Genomic DNA, 17,316 nt, shown 5'->3' on the forward strand with positions numbered 1-17,316 from the left:
TGGCCATAAGCCCAAATAAAACGACCCATAAGTATTTTTTACAAAATAAGCTACAAAGAAACGTGTGTTAAATTTTAGGTCAAGATGTCCAAGTTAAAAAAATCCTTCACATGATAAGAAATTCCCAAATACGTCTTCTGTATTTCAAAGAAACAAAGTCCATCAAGGTTAGCAAAGTCAGTAGAATTCTTAAATCTATAAGACTATGAAAAGGGCAGAGAATGTTTGATTTTACTTTGAATCCACTGAAATCATGGGTTCAAAAGACTCCAAACAAGAGTCTCGGTCGCGCTCCCAGTGCTCCTCTGGAGGTGAACAACGGGCGGGGTGGACGAAGTGCAGGCCAAGCACCTGGGACGCAGGTGGGCGCTCACACAGCTGCAGCAGGGCTCCTTGCCGAGGGCTGAGACAGCTCTGCTGGGTGCACCCAGAGCAGATGCCCTCCAGGGAATGAGCAGCTTGTCAACTGCATCCTCAGACTGAGTTTTCAGTTGAAAACTCCTCAGTTGAGCCTTGGATGCGAGGTGACCGACTTGACCTTGGCTCAAAATGCAAGTGTTAGAACAGACTTAAGGTATTTTAACTCCACTGGGCCACAACCACTAGGTCCCTAGGAAGAAAAACTCTAAATCACACTTGGTTCTGGATGTAATGACTGTTAATTACTACTTCTCTTTTCACTTATTCTGGAAAATAAAAAAATAATGACAATATTTTACCTGCAGAAATATGTAAATTTATGTTTAATGATAAGAAAGAGGCTTTAAAAATTCTCTAATCACATTGGTTTGTTGTGGAAACCAGTCAGATCAATTAAATAAGCAATCTTACTAAGTTCTCAATGCAGCAGGAATAGATGGCCACCAGTTCAAGTTATGTCTCTGTATTGTGAAAGGTCACTCCCTCTGGTCTACAGTGAGAGAAATGCAAGCCCATTTATTCTATTCTATTTTACTCATTGCTTTACAAAGCTCCCATGATAAAACATTTAATACCAATACCAATTTAGTTATGGAAGGTTACAAAGTTTTAAACAATAAACCCTCAAGAATAAGAGGGTAGGGAAAGCTAAAGCAATCCTGAGAAAAAAGAACAAAGCTAGAGGCATCACAATCCCTGCCTTCAAAACATACTACAAAGCAATAGTAATCAAAACAGCATGGTACTGGCACAAAAACAGACACACAGATCAATGGAACACAATTGAAAGTCCAGAAATAAAACCTCAGATCTAGGGGCAGCTAATCTTCAACAAAGGAGCTAAGAAAATACAATGGAGAAAAGAAAGTCTCTTCAATAAATGGTGCTGGGAAAACTGGACAGCCACTTGCAAAAGCATGAAAGTAGACCATCTTCTTTCGCCAGACACAAAAATTAACTCAAAATGGATAAAAGACCTGAAGGTGAGACCTGAAACTATAAAATTCCTGGAAGAAAATATAGGCAGTACACTATTCGTCATCAGTCATAAAGGGATCTTTTCGAATTCCATGTCTACTCAGACAAGGGAAACAAGAGAGAAAATAAACAAGAGGGACTTCATCAGATTAAAGAACTTCTACAAGACAAACGAAACCAAGATCAAAATGAATAGGCAACCCACCAGGTGGGAAAAAATATTTGCAAACCATACATCCAACAAGGCATTAATCTCCACAATATATAAAGAACTTACACAACTGAACAACAAAAAAACAAACAACTCAATCAAAAAATGGGCAGAGGAAACGAACGGACACTTCTCCAAAGAAGATATACAGATGGCCAATAGGCACATGAAAAGATGTTCAACATCACTAATCATCAGGGAAATGCAAATCAAAACCACACTAAGATATCATCTTACACCCGTTAGAATGGCTATAATCACCAAGACAAAAAACAACACATGCTGGAGAGGCTGTGGAGAAACCGGAACCCTCATTCACTGCTGGGTAGAAATGCAAACTGGCACAGCCTCTATGGAAAACGGTATGGAGATTCCTCAAAAAATTAAAAATAGAAATACCTTATGATCCAGCTATCCCACTACTGGGAATCTATCCAACGAACCTGAAATCAACAATCCAAAGAGGCTTATGCACCCCAATGTTCATTGCAGCATTATTCACTACAGCCAAGACATGGAGGCAGCCCAAGTGTCCCTCGACCTGATGAATGGATAAAGAACATATGGTATATATATACAATGGAATACTACTCAGCTATAAAAAAAGACAAAATCGTCCCATTTGCAACAACATGGATGGGCCTGGAAGGTATTATGTTAAGCGAAATAAGCCAGAAGGAGCAAGACAAACACCGTATGATTTCACTCATAAGTGGAAGATAAACTAACACGCGGACAGAAAGAACTATTTGGTGGTTACCGGGGGCAAAGGGGAGTGGGAGGTGGGCACAAGGGGTGAAGGGATGCATTTATATGGTGGTGACTGACAAACAATAACGTACAACAAAAACTTCACAATAAAGAAAAAAAAAAGAATAATAGGTTAGCAAAACAATACCTAACAGTTTTCCCTCCTGATAATATAGGCTCCACAGCCTTCTGCTACAATAAGTTCCCTTGTCCATATTAAGTCACATTATAATAAACCACCATAGTAATCTTGAAAGAGCAAAGGAGGACCAGTAGAGGATGTATTTTTCTATAAAAGGAAGAAGAAGAATTTATCTCATTCATTCATTCAACAGCTATTTATTGAGCAAGAACTATTTGCCAGATGCTTCAAGTAGGTGTTGGGATAGAGTGTGAGCAAAACAGAAGAGGCCACAGTTCGCGTAGAAGATAAAATGGGCTGACTGAACAAGAGCTTTCTTCAGTGTTGCCAGCTAGGGCTTTGAAGAGCTGTTCTCCATCTCCTGCTTCACTGAGGCCCTGACTACAGAGCAGGGATCAGACTCCTCAACAAGGGGCTACAGGATGGCACTCAGGCGTCATCACCAACCCCTTCCTCTGTGGTGATTTACAAACCATTCTTGACTGATTCCTTCCACTTCCCGAGAGCAGGGCCACCACACTTGGGTGTTCGACTGTAGCAGTAGTCCTGCCTGACAGTGTGTGTGTGTTCTATTCGTTCTCCACACAAAGAGAGTGTTTTTATCAACACGACATCAGAGAAAACCAAAGAGAAATGATCCTCTATCCTTCTCTCCACATCTCTCTAAGCTGGGAACCCAAATAGTACCCTGAAGAATACTATGATTAGTTGAGTATCTGCAGATTACTTGCTAGTTTAAAATTCATCTTAGGATCTCAAAAATTCTTTTCCAACCTCTCACATAAGACATTCCGGGCTGGCCCAGTAGCACAATGGTTAAGTTCACACCTTCCGCTTTAGAGGCCCGGGGTTTGGCAGCCTGGGGTCTGCCAGCTTGGATTCTGGGGGCGGACGTACTCACCGCTCATCAAGCCATGCAGAGGCGGCGTCCCACACAGAAGAACTAGAAGGACCTACAACTAGGATATATAACTATGTACTGGGGGCTTTGAGGAGAAAAAAGAAAAAAAAAAAAAAAAAGAGGAAGATTGGCAACGGATGTTAGCTCAGGGCCAATCTTCCAAAAAAAAAAGAATGAATAAGACATTCTTTCTGTAGCCTTCACAATGGTTGTCCAGGCACCAACACCTCAACAGGCTGCCTGTTCCCATATTGAAGGTGGCGCTTACTGAGCACTTAGTATGTACTGGGCATTATGCTCAATACTTCATGGTATTAGCTCATTCCACCCTCACGAAACCCTATGAGTTACATATTTTTATCTCCACGATCCAAGAAGAACTGGAGGCACAGACAGTGAAGACAGCACTCCAGGCTGCTCGCCAGTCAGGGAAGAACTGGGATCTGAACCAAGTGCTCTGGTCCCAGGGCGGGCTCTTAACCATTCTGTCACACTGCTGCCTTGTTAGGGGCGAAGTCGTCTTCTTCCCAGTTTGCTGCCTCTCTCCTCTTTCCCCATAATGTTATTCTACCACTTTTAAAATCCCACAAGAGCTGAGAGCAAGTATGGAGGAAACAAGTCGTTGCTACAAGCCAGAAGCTAAACATTTAGATTCTTAGAGTCCAGAGAACATATAATGAAACTGCTCCCAAAACAAAAGAACAGCTATTAAGAAAGAAAGGTAATCGTTTCACTTTTAAAATGCTGTTGATTTGGAAAGTTTGCATTCTCTGATAAAACATAAAAAATCTGAGAATTGCATAAAAACATCTAAGAATACAATAAGAAATTCTAGATTACTATTGAGCTATCAGATTATTTTTCTGTTTATGTCAAAAATTAGACTGAGACAGCTATTTCCTAAAACTCTGTGACTACAAGTGATGCCCTCACATCACAGTCCAAGTGCCAGAGGGAAATCAGAGTGTAAACCACCCATCATTCTCTGGAGACACATACAGGCTTGAAATTAACCCTCTCAACTGACATGCAAGATGGTAAATAATAAGACTATACAACACCCCTCCTTGTCACTTCCTGATTATCATACATGACATCTCTATCAATACCAGTGTTGGAGAAGTTCATGGACATATTCCAACCCTAAACCCTAACCGCTTTCTCCTTCCTACCTCACGTACTAAAATAAATTACTTTGTCTCATTTCTCTAGGAATGAAAATTTAGATCTGGGTAAGCTGAGTGCTATTCCAACAATTATTGTGGTATATATTTTTTAAAAACACAGGTTTCCGATGTGCAACTATGACATACAACTATCTACTGGGGCTTTGGGGGGAAAAAATAAATAAATAAAAATCTAAAAAAAACCAAAAAAAACCCCCCCAAAAAGAAAAAAAACCACACAGGTTTCCTTTAAGAAACTTATTTAATTACACATGCATACACATGTCCCAACAAGTGTGTACCTCTTTCAGATAATATATCAACATACGTCCTATTTATTCCTATACTGTCAAATTTCATGAATAAGCTCTTCCCACTATTATTTTTTTTACCTTTAAAAAAAACTAATTACTAAACGATGTATTTTATTACTTCCTACAAGTGTGTATATATTTCCTGTATCCTGCTTTTCACTGGAAGGACTCAGACTTAGTCATTACAGCCCGAAGCTGACAAAAGGGATCAGGCCTTATAAATATGTACCTCTGTATCTGTGTAGACCCTATGTGGCAGCACTTTTTGGTTTCATTTGTTTGTCAGAACCCACATGCTCAAGAATAAAGACACTGACATAGGCAAAATCTAGTACGACTTCACAGGAAAAAAGACACGCCTTAAATACTAATAGTTGTGTGGCTTTGGGCAAACTGATCTCTCTAAACCTCGGTTTCCACATCTGGAAAACGGGGACCCTAAAACAGACTGTGAGACTGACGTGTCCGGAGCCCCGGTCAGTGCCTGCCAGCCTTGGTTCTTCAGTGGTGACCATTACGTTTACTATTATTTGCACCTAGTGGTATGGTGTTTTTTTATTTCAATACATTGATATACAGGTTGGCAATATATGAATTTAGCTTAACCTACTTTACTAAAAGGAAATATGAAGTAAATCATTATTATAAAAACAAACAAACAAAAATCCCCTTAAAACAAAAATATTCTTAACCTAAGAATTCTGTGAGCTGCAAAAGGGAATAAAATAACAGTCAGTGGTCATAATTAATTTTAGCTGTAACAGACACTGTGGGTTGCCTTCCCCACAGCTATTACCTCCTCCCCCGCTCCTTCCCGACAGAGCCCCATCTCTGTTTGGAAGTCCACCGCTCAGCTCAGGGTGCGAATTCTGACTAGCCTGAGCCCAAAAACATGGCTTTGTTCCTTGCCAGGGATTGGTGTAAGAGTGAGCATGTACTCCGGGCCAGTGACCCTCAGGCGAGGGCTGTTGGTAGCTCTTGGGAAATATTTCCTTTCTCTTAAAAAAGAAAAATACAGGGAGAAATAGTCCCTCTTCTGCTGCTGGGTCTACATGTGATCCCAGAGCTTCAGGGGTCATCTGAGACTGTGAGGTGAGCTGGCCCGAGTATTCTCTCAGTATTCTGAATATTTTCTCAGTGTTCCCAGTATTCTCTGAGCTGGTATGCAGAAGACGGGACAGGGAAAGATGGAAAGAATTTGGGTTCTCACTGACAACCTTGTGGCATTGAAATAACCAACTCTTATTGTCTTCATGTTATGAAACCCCAAAATAACTTTCATTTATATGGGTTCTGTCTTTTGATATTCACCTTACAAGAAATTAAAACTCAGAAAAAATTTCCACTACCCAAGACAGCAAAGATATCATCACATGTCATGTAACCTCTTAGAAAACTCCACTATATTGGTGAGAAAATGAGAGTGCAAAAGGCAAATAACATCTTAGCATTATTAGAAGAGTAACTCTGACATCATAGACCCCTTGACAGGGTCTCAGGGACTCCCAGGAAACCCTGGACCTCATTTTGAAAACTGCTGGATTAAGCTACTTTGTACCGACTTTTTAAAAATTATTTGCTACTACAGCCTAAGTGATACAGTGGTATTCTTCAAGAAAGGGTTATTTAATGAAGGGTTACCATTACAATACACCTAATTTTACCAAAGCAATCAAAACTCAACCATAAAACCCTAAACAAATACTACCCCCTCAAACCCAACTGACACTTCTCAGAGAAAAGCAAAATCAAACGATGATATTAAGACCTAAGTAGTTACCAAGGGCTTACTAAGAAAGAGCCAATGAGAAAAATTTATTAATCCATAATTACCCTGAATTTTTTAATGCTGTCTTTATCAAGATCCATAATTATGGATGATTACTAAAAATTCACTAAAAATGTCAGTTCTCAAAAGTACAGATATAATCCGTGTGAAAAGCTCAAAAGTTTGGATAAAGGAGGAAAACAAACTCACTAAGAACAGCTCAGACAGGTTATAATACATGGGTGGGCTATCAGGGCTACGGTTTGGGGGAAAAAGAGAGACAAAAATTATTTCTGGACCAGGTGAGAGCCAGTCCACTTTGAACTTGGGCACAGTGCCCTCTGATGGTTCTGCTGAGTAAGTAAAGGAAAAGAACAGAACACACAAAATACCTATGTCCCACTTTTGTCTCTGATCTAAGTTTTCCTAAAATAAGCCTGCTATTAAATGAAAGCCTCAAATTTATAATCTAATCTATTTTGTATAGTATGCCTCAAAGCTTATAATCTAGTATCCATGTCTTAGTAGCATCAATCTAACGAGGGCCACTGAGCTAAGGGTCAGCTGTGGTAGAGCACAAGCTTCTTTTCCTTACCATCCTCACCATTCCTTTAAAAACCTACAGAGAAAAGCAAAAATAGCATACTTGATGGAGAGCCAAACTATTCTAAAACGTCCAATAACCAACTCTATGTCTAACACCAATTAACATTCCTAAAAAGAGAGACAAGTTTACCTTTAGCACTAGGCAATAGTCTGTAGGAGCTTTATACTTGTTCCGATAGTCCTGTCCATAGTACACGTTGACATGATCCAGCTGGAGAAAGCACACCAGCTCCCGAGAGACCTAAGATAAACACACACAAAAGACTGAATTAACAGTCGTGTAAACAAGCAAACATCATACCTGGTAACAGTTTCTAGTTGAGAATCAAAACTTTACCAAGTAGAAATTATTGCTACTTTGCAGAAGACAAGACAGTAAGATTCTCTATAAATGTTTCTTCTTTAACCCATGATGCAACAAAAAAGGCAGTCCATTTTACTTACAGCCTCGCCTTTCACAATGAACACTGACTTGCTTGGAAAGGGTGGCATTTTAAAAGAGACTTTAAATATAGTATAGTATATTAACTACAACACAGTATAACAGAACTCTCTGGAAAGAACAAGAAAACGTCATAGTTCAGCACCTGCAACGTATACCTCAAGTACGATGATTCTCAGGTCAGGGTTTCCTCACCAGTTAAACAGGGGCAACAATCTGTACCTCTCAGGATGGTGGTAAAGACTGGACGAGATGATACTGTAAAGAGCTTAAAACAGTGCTGGCCCCAGGAAACACAGAAGTGACAACTACCAAGGGGCCCTCAGCAGAATCACAGTACTCAACAAGGCTGAAACACCTACAAGCCCCCGAAGCTCTTCTCCCCAAACAAAAACAAGCAAAAACTACTCTGGCAGAAGTTCCAAAAATATTAAATAAAAGTATGATTTCAAATTTTGCAAGTGAATCGAGATGGCCCCACTAATGACCAAAGAGTGGACATTTTCAGATTTCCTCTTCTTCATAATGGATCAATAAACAGAGCAACATTCTGTGTGTCCCACCTGAGCTGAAACAAGTCAGAGCCCGGATTAACCCTGTCAGCATATTCACGACAAACTGAAATCAGTGCGCACAATGAGGAAGCTCAGAAGCCGGCAGAAGGGACACACCTTCGCTTTTCCTTTGGGGACATAGTAGATACCAGATGCCCGCAGGAGAAAGCAACGCTTCTTCCAGGACTTCCTGCCATCATCCTTCAGCCACAGGACGCCTTCAATTTCTGGCACAGTCACAGAGCTTCCACAGAAACATTCCTAAAGTAAGAAGACGATTTGGAAAGACATATGATCCTCGGATTCTCAGAACAAGTTGTGGTTACCCCTGTGAATGCATGACACTGTAATTAAGCCAAAATGGCTTTGTATTAAAACCATGTTGCTCATTGCACCACAATTAGAACTTTCTATTCTCAACATAATATGGATTTATTTCAGAAGTACTTTGGCAATCCCTACGAGCTTTTACCTAACACTGTTTTGAAGAAACTAAGGTGAAATGTCAGCAGAGTTGCATATGACAGTACCTAAATGCACTTGTAAACAGCATAGCTATACTAAGTTTAATAAAAGTGTCAGAGCTAACATAAGCATTAGACTTGATTTTTCTCCAAATTAACATCACATTTAGATTAGCTGTCAAGGTGAACAGGAATATATTTTAAAAGAAAGCAACATGCTAAGTGAATGATTAAACTTTCACAATTTAAAAACTATCAATTTATATGATTCTAAAACAAAGAGGGCATTTATTTTTTAAATATTTAATACTAGGCTGAGTAAAATGTAAACAAACTCAAAATTTTGAATTCCAGTCTATACTTAGATAAAATTAAATTTTAAAAATGAATCATGTATTTGGTAAAAGAAAAACAGAAATCCTCACTAAACATTAACATAGGACATTTTGAGCCTAAATTAATTTCTCTCTCCAAAGTACAGATAAATTGGGACTTACAAAAAGGATTTTTCTTAATTGTAGCTAGTATCACTGTGAAAAACTGAGTGCTGATCTTCATTTTCCTAATAGCCTTGTTGCTAAGTAAAAGTTTATTCAGGTTTTCAAACATACTAATTTCTTTGATATTAGTTTTCTAAAATCAGCAAAAGCCAAAAAGCCAAAAATTCAATTATGTTTGGATTGTTTTATAATAATCATTATAACTTTTAAAATTATTTGAGTTATTGAAGGCTAAGGCTTGAAATAGTTTGTAAACAGCTAACTATACTCAAATATCTCTCTGGAAAAGCAGATAAAACAGCACAATCGCATCCTTCATTGAGCAGCCTTTTCTCCCACTCATCAGCCCCTAAAAGCTCGTGACTCCCTTTAGTCCACTAGTATATTGCTTGGCAAAATAACAGTTTTTAAAAGGTTTGTCAGTGGCCTAATGTTTACCCAGTTGAACTCTCTCTGTCAGGTTATGGAAGAATATAAGCTTCTCTAGTTATAACTCTATTATAAATACACAGCCTTAACATATTTGCCTTCAAAAAGGTGCTTCATATTTAATATTATAATGTGCAGGAGGGAAAAGGGGGAGAAGGGAGGGAAGAGTCATACCTCCAACAGCACTTCTTTGTTTCTATCTGCCATCTCAGCTGTTTCCTTTTTCCCCAGAAGATAATTCTAGAAAAACGAATACATGAAAGTTGAAGGATAAACCTACTCTATAATTCCCTTGGCACAGGTACATGTATGATTTCTTCTAGAGGCACAGCAACTCTGCATCAGTTTCTGCCCGTGCAGAGGGAGAGGAACCCTCCTTCGAAAAGCAACCTGTGCATGGGCATCCTCACTAAAATGCCTAACACTGGCCTCCTCCTCACCTATGCGTTTCCCCTGAATTATTCCAAAAACTGCCCTCCCCCAAATCCTGAGGTAATATTAGATGCAACAGCTGGCAACCATGTTGTGGTATATCTAATGAAAGCTACACTTACAGGACCTGAAAGGTTTACAAATTATTAAGTATGAGTAAGGTAAATTTCCTTAAAATATGCTGAGTTTAACTGGTCCACATACAGAAAATTTTCTCTACGTTCTGGCTTTTACAGAAGAAATCCAAAATTCTCTGATAATAGTCTCATTTGCTTGACTCAACTAAAATCTGATTTCTAATTATTAGCCTTATGAAAAATTTTTTCACAATCACCCATAAAAAGATCTGTTGGTATGTGCATTCTTCACTAAAAATATCCAGTAAAGACATGTCCTGAGTAAGCTGTCTGAGGGATAACTACTCAACACCTCTAACACGGCTACTATTTTTCCTCATCACTACTTTTTAGAGTGGGGTTGTATTCTCTCACCTACTAATTTTTATAAAACCTCTGGGTATTAGGAAGTATTAACTCAAACATTATTTTGGAATAAGCAAAGATGCCAAATAAATCAAGGTAACATATATTAGAATGTGGAACCATTTATAATCAAAGTTACTGAGATTTAAAAAAATAAAAATAAAAAAAGAAATAAAAATAAAGTGTTACCTAGATAAATGGCTGAAGTAAAGAAACTTAAATATGTAAGTACTTTTCCCATGGATGAGAAACTCACCAAATAAATAGCTGGGTTCAACAGAGCTCTGGATTACAGAGAGCAGAAACCTGGTAACTCCCTGGAGTTACTTCTGCTTCCCCAAGGGTTCACCCCAGCTGCCTCTGCAGGACTGGTGACCTCTTGGAGGCCTGACACCTGGACCCCAGCAGACTTTCCACCTGAGCAGTAGGGAACGCTCCCATGAGGTTTTGCAGTCACAATGCTCCAACCACGTTGTTGCCAGTTTTTTAACTCTATTAACTTAGCGGTAATAGAATGATATAAGATGAACGTTTAAAAATCCTGACCTCTATGTTATTCAGCCTCACCTGTGGGTTTTTGAAAAGTGCGTATTTTTCTATACGCTCCATAAATATAAGCTTGTTCTGGCTATCTCTTGTCCAATTAAGAAGATTTTCAACCAAGTTTTCATGATCTTCAAAGATTCTCTCTGTCCCAAAATAAAATGTCAATATCTCATCAGTATTCACCAGAATTGCATCAAAGACATGAAACTCTATGAAGTAATTCACAGCAGAACCATAGAATCTTAACCAACACTATAGTCCTTGGCCCTTAGAGATTATCTGGTCTTCTTTTTTCAAATAAGGAAACATGCCATAGTGGTGTTAAGTGACTTCAGCAAGGTCACACAGCTGCTACATGGAAGAATTAGTTCTAGAATCTAGATCTGATTTATAGGTCTTCAGCCTTCAGCCTTTTCCCATCCCACCCTTAAAAAAAACCCAACATGTTTAGTTGCACTTCATAAATTCTGATATTAAGTACTACCAATAGTGTTCAATTCTTATCATTTTTAAACTTTCTGAGATGATTTCTTATTTGATCCATGGGTTTTGTCTAATTTTAAACATAGATGTATTTTCTAATTTCCAAATTAGGAATCAAAGAACATGTCCTATATATTGAACATATGTTCAAAGAACATATATCTAGATACTGATTTTTTGAAATTTCATAAGAGTTGCTTATGGCATCATAATTGAACCACTTTTTGGAAATATTCCATTTCTGCTTGAAAGAACGTATATTTTCCTGTTATTAGTGTTCTAAATACATCTATTAGATCAAATTATTTTTCAAATCTCCTACATCCTTTTTGTCTGCTTGATTATACTGATCACTGAAAAGGTTCTTAGGTGAAAAGGTTCTACTATGAAGGTTGACTTGTGAATTTCTCCTGGTAGTTCTGTCAACTTTTACTTTATACATTTTAATGCTATTATAAAATAAAATTTAGAATGATTATAACTTCCTGGTGAAGAGGCTGGTTCTCTTTATCTCTAGTAATGCATTCTGCTTAAAGTCTACTTTGTCGGATATTAACACAGTTATCTTTCTTTTGGTTAGTGTCTTTTCACATTCCTTTACTTTCAACCTTTCTGTGTCTTTAGGTAATAGGTCTTTTGTTAACAGCAAATGGCTGCATTTTGTTTATGCATCCTTTCAAATAATCTTTGCTGTTTAATTGAGTAATTTACATTTATCATAATGTGTTTTCACCATCTTATTTTGGGCTCTTAGTCCCTTCTTTTCTTTTATTCATTCAACAAGTAATGGATGACCACATACTATCTTTGAAGCACTCTGCCATATATGATTAAATAATAGTTACTTAAGACACTAGAGGCAATTATTTAAAAGGTCATAGAGAAATACTACATATATGGGTCTTTAACCTATGGCCATGGAAATATTCCAAAAACTTGCATCCAAACATCTTCTGTGTATTATGACGCTATATCTATGAATTCAAACCTTCCCAATTCTCTAAGAATAGCTATAAATGAGTATTGTAAGAAAACATTTTTATAAATGTTAATAAACTTCTAATAACTTATGGTTTACTTTTGGTGGTTACGTATGTACATTTTGAGTGAAAGAGGTTAATAATTATAATTTTATTTATTTATTTTTTCCCCCAGAGCCCCAGTAGGTAGTTGTATGTCATAGCTGCACATCCTTCTAGTTGCTGTATGTGGGACGCGGCCTCAGCATAGCTGGACAAGCAGTACGCCAGTGCATGCCCGGGATCCGAACCCAGGCCGCCAGCAGTGGAGCGCGCGCACTTAACCGCCAAGCCACGGGGCCGGCCCAGAGGTTAATAATTAAATCTTTATTTCTCTGGAAACTGTTGTGAAATATTTAAAGATATAATAGGTAGCAAGAGCAATGCAAATACATTTTTTTTTTGCTGAGGAAGAGTCGACCTGAGCTAACATCTGTTGCCAATCTTTCTCTATTTTGTATGTAAGCTGCTGTCACAGCATGGCCGCTGATAGACGAGTGGTGTAGGTCCACGCCGGGGAACTGTACCCAGGCTGCGGAAGCAGAGCAGGCTGAACTTAATCCCTAGCCCACCAGGGCTGGCCTGCAAATACATTTTTAAAATAAAATTGCCAGTTGATATTGATTACTGATTCAAAAAGCCTAATACAACAATTATTGCAAGGTTTCTGTAATCACCTGAGATTACAAAAAGAAAACATTTTAAAAGAGTCAATAATGGTATAAAGAATGACGAATTTTTAAAATTAGAAAATACCATACCAAACCACAAATCATAAAGCAAGACTTAGCACATCTAGCTAAAAACAAGAAAGATGTGCTTTATGTTTCCCCTGAAATCAAATGCTGGTGTATAGACTTCAGTACAAATGTAAATAAATATAACAGTCTTTAGTAAATGTATTGATCTATGTAGTTCTTATTTGAAGGGAAAGAGTATCTTATTACTTAAAAAAAAAAAAACTTTGTTCTAGCCATAAGAAAATCTGAAGTGAACTGGAAATCTTGTTATTCAAAGAAATCTCAAAATACTTGAAAAAAGAATAGTGTAAAAAAGCCAAGGTTATATTATAGAAAAAAAATATATATAAAGATGTCTCAAGGTGCTTTTATCAACATGAAAACTGTTGAAATTACATAGAAATTAAAAAGTAATTAAAGCAAGGATATTACTAACCCATTTGTAACTCAGAGATGGTTTCCACTAGTGACCAGTCTGAACTGTACCCACAGTGGGATTTGTCCATCAGGTTATCCAGCACTTGTCTCACTGTCTGCCTCTCATCCACCATCATTGTCTTAGAACTATCATCAGACATGTGGATTCTAATCACCAGCTATAATAACAGGTAGAAAGGCAATTAAATACAAACCAAAAAATAGGCATTCTAGAAATTTCTTCCAACATCAAGTAATGTTCTGAGTAATGTCCTCGGTTAAATATCAATTAAAACACAAATAATGACTTTATTATGCAAGAAAGATACTCTAAAATTAGGTATCAAATAACATACCTAAAAAAATTTAAAGCATTTTTAAAACTATAATAACAGGTAAGATTATAATAATAAGACTATTTTGTTTTGCTCTTTTAGGAGAATTTAAACCAGAAAGTTACTTCTTTTATAATGCATTTTATCCACAAAAAATACATGTGAAAAATATATTAGGAAGAAATACCCCTCTGCTTCTCCATGTGTCTTAGGGGTACGTTACAGAAACAAGGTAATTTTTTATAAATCCGTAAAACTGATAAAAATTCCAAACCAGGAAAAAGCCCAAATATCACCTTTTTCACTTGTGCTTCTTTAATTTTCTCTAGGGCAACTCTGATCTTCTCAGCTTTCAATTTTGCTGCCTGTTCTTCCTGTGAACACAAAGCACTTCAGATAAACTAATGCTAAAATAATGAGAATTTTTGAGAAGTTTTTTATCCTTAAGGATGTTGCTAGCATTGAATTTCAGTAAGAATATAACTCCACACACTTACATAGAACACATTTTAAAAATAACCCTGTTCATAAAGTGAGAGCAGACATATTATAAAGGAGTACGTTTTAAGATGCAGACTTGAAGATCTCTTATAATAAGACTAGATTCCATATTCTAGAGAAAAAGAAATTTGTTCTGTAGTAAATTAATGAGTTTGATCTGTCAATCTGAAGCAGATGAATTTCAGCTTCTGGGGTCAGGGAAACATGAGTGTCTAATGGGCTGTCTATGGGCCTGCCAGTTTGTTACACACGCAAAATCCCTTGACTCCTGAATTTATACCCCCTCTAAAGTATGGGCAATTTTTTGCATACTAACGTTTCGTTCTGTTATACTGAAAATGTATCATCATCATAGAAATAGCAAAAAACAGTATCGATTTATTTCTTTGCAACCATATAAAAATCCTTCATAAAAACAGTAGGTATGTTCTCATTAGTATACCAATACAAACAGAGGAGGCTGCAATACATTCTAGGTTTTACTCTGCTTTGGAAAATCACACAATTTAATCAATATCTCATGTCAGTAAACTCAAATTTGTTTCTATTAATTCATGGATAAAATTTTTTTAAATGCCAAATTTTCCAAATATTTAATTTCTAGTAACTTCTACTTTATAAAATTTCAATTATAAGTAGTAGTAAAATTATCAAGAACTAAAATATACTTAAGCCATTTGTCTATTTTTCCCTAAAATAACATACAGTACTGTAATACAGGTACTTACTTGTACTTTCCAGCAATAGGCCATAGTACACTGTAGCATTAATCTCCAGTTGAAAAAACTCATGTAAGTAAACCTTTGCTTATAAAGGATTACTTTCTAATTCTAGGCTTTTGATTACTCCGGAAAATATCTAAGAAAAATATAAAATGCCATCTTATATATTCCTTTATTTAAGACTTAGAAAAAAATACAAAGCAAAAGAAAAACCTAATTATATCAGCCAAATTTTACTTGCTCTGGATTGTGATTAAAAACCATAACCCATGTGTTTGTTATTCTTCATTAAAAAGCTAAGGCTTCCAGGGCAAAAAACAAAAACTCAATTCATTTAATAGATTTATTCCCTGTTTTCTTAAATTCTGTTGGCTTTCTTGTTTCTGAACTGCTTCTGTTTCCATTTAATACTCTAGGCTGTCTCCTCTCATTTCAAGCTTAGTATTTACTACTCTGCGGAACAGAGAAGAAAACAAGTAGGAAGACAGTGGGCTTGTTTGCCAGAAATCTGATCCTTTTCAATGAAGGGAGCCAGTGAATTAACATAATAACCAAGGTCTCAAAATACTATCTGTAAACCCAATTAGACAGAGAACAAAGAACTTTATTTTAACAATGGAGAGGGGTAAGATAAGACTTGATTTTCTTAGACTATTATAGATGTATTCCTTTGATTAAAAGACTAAATCATCCTATCCCCCACTTTATGCAAATAAAGAAGAGAATTATAAAATATGTTGACGGTATATTTTAACTTAAGATAAAAATTTTTTCTTTTTAAAGCAGGCTATAAAATGAGAAAACAAAACTACTGTCATTAAAACTCTCAGTTTCTAGAATGCTGTGTCTTAGCAAAACAAAAGCATTATTAGTCAAAGTACCAACTATATGTGATTCTGATGAGTAGAGCACTACTCTAATTTTAAATATACTATATTTAAATATATATAAATATAACCACTTTCCCATGGTTTTTTATGAAATCAGTTATTTGACACTTTTTTTTGGAAGAGAAAGAGGAAAGCAGGGGTTTTATGAGTGTTTTCTCAATGGGATAACGACCTTATGGCTCATTTGCCACATCCTTAAGGTCTGAATGGCTGTTATAGGGAAGAAAAATTTACCAAGGCATATTTTCAAGTTTTACTTCATGTCTCTGAAAAGCAAATTTAAATCTCAAAGTCTGAGAAAAAACTGCTCTGGAGAACCAACGTTTTGTATATTTAAAATATAAACATGAACTGCTAAAAGGCCAAATTCTTTTATGATATTATAACTAATCTGCAAAAGTTAAAAAAAAAGTTCAAAATATATCCTCAAAGCCAAAAAACAGTTTTAAGAAAAAAAGAATATTCAAGAGAATGAGAAGACAAGCCATAGACTAGGAGAAAATAGTTGCAAAATATTTATCAGACATACCTTGATAAAGGACTATTATCCAAAATATACAAAGAACTCTTACAACAACAAGAAAATGAACAATCTAATAAAAAATGGGCAAAAGACCTGAACAGACAACTCAGCAAGGAAGATATACCGATGGCAAACAAGCCTATGAAAAGATGCTCAATATCAAACGTCATTAGGGAACTGCAAATTAAACAACAATGAGACACCACCACACACCTATTAGAATGGCCAAAATCCAAAACACTGAGAACACCAATGCTGGTAAGGTTGTGGAGCAACAGGAACTCTTTATTCATTGCTGATCGGAATGCAAAATGGCACAGCAACTTTGGAAGACAGTTTGGTGGTTTCTTATAAAACTAAACATGCTCTTACAATACAATTCAGCAATCATGCTCCTTAATATCTACACAAATGAGCTGAAAACTTATCTCCACCCAAAAACCTGCATAGATGTTTATAGCAATTTTATTCATAACTGCCAAAACTTAGAAGCAACCAAGAAATCCTTCAGTAGGTAAATGGATAAACTGTACTTCATCCAGACAATGGAATATTATTCACTGCTAAAAAGAAATGAGCTA

At 36.7% G+C, this 17,316-nt stretch overlaps 1 protein-coding gene across 5 annotated transcripts in view; it reads right to left on the reverse strand.

Annotated features, from left to right (window-relative positions):
- Positions 1 to 17,316, reverse strand: part of RAPH1 (Ras association (RalGDS/AF-6) and pleckstrin homology domains 1) — a 90,126-nt gene that overhangs the window by 12,018 nt on the left and 60,792 nt on the right. For all 5 annotated transcript variants that reach the window (XM_058549659.1, XM_058549661.1, XM_058549662.1 and 2 more), the window contains 6 exons: positions 14,396 to 14,473; positions 13,784 to 13,943; positions 11,127 to 11,248; positions 9,820 to 9,885; positions 8,370 to 8,513; positions 7,387 to 7,497 (listed from right to left, as the gene is read on the reverse strand). In XM_058549659.1, coding sequence (XP_058405642.1) covers positions 7,387 to 7,497; positions 8,370 to 8,513; positions 9,820 to 9,885; positions 11,127 to 11,248; positions 13,784 to 13,943; positions 14,396 to 14,473 — 681 coding nt within the window. The remainder of the gene's footprint in view (positions 1 to 7,386; positions 7,498 to 8,369; positions 8,514 to 9,819; positions 9,886 to 11,126; positions 11,249 to 13,783; positions 13,944 to 14,395; positions 14,474 to 17,316) is intronic.

The sequence above is a fragment of the Diceros bicornis genome, chromosome 10 (assembly GCF_020826845.1).
Source record: "Diceros bicornis minor isolate mBicDic1 chromosome 10, mDicBic1.mat.cur, whole genome shotgun sequence".
In the NCBI taxonomy this organism is placed as follows: domain Eukaryota; kingdom Metazoa; phylum Chordata; class Mammalia; order Perissodactyla; family Rhinocerotidae; genus Diceros; species Diceros bicornis.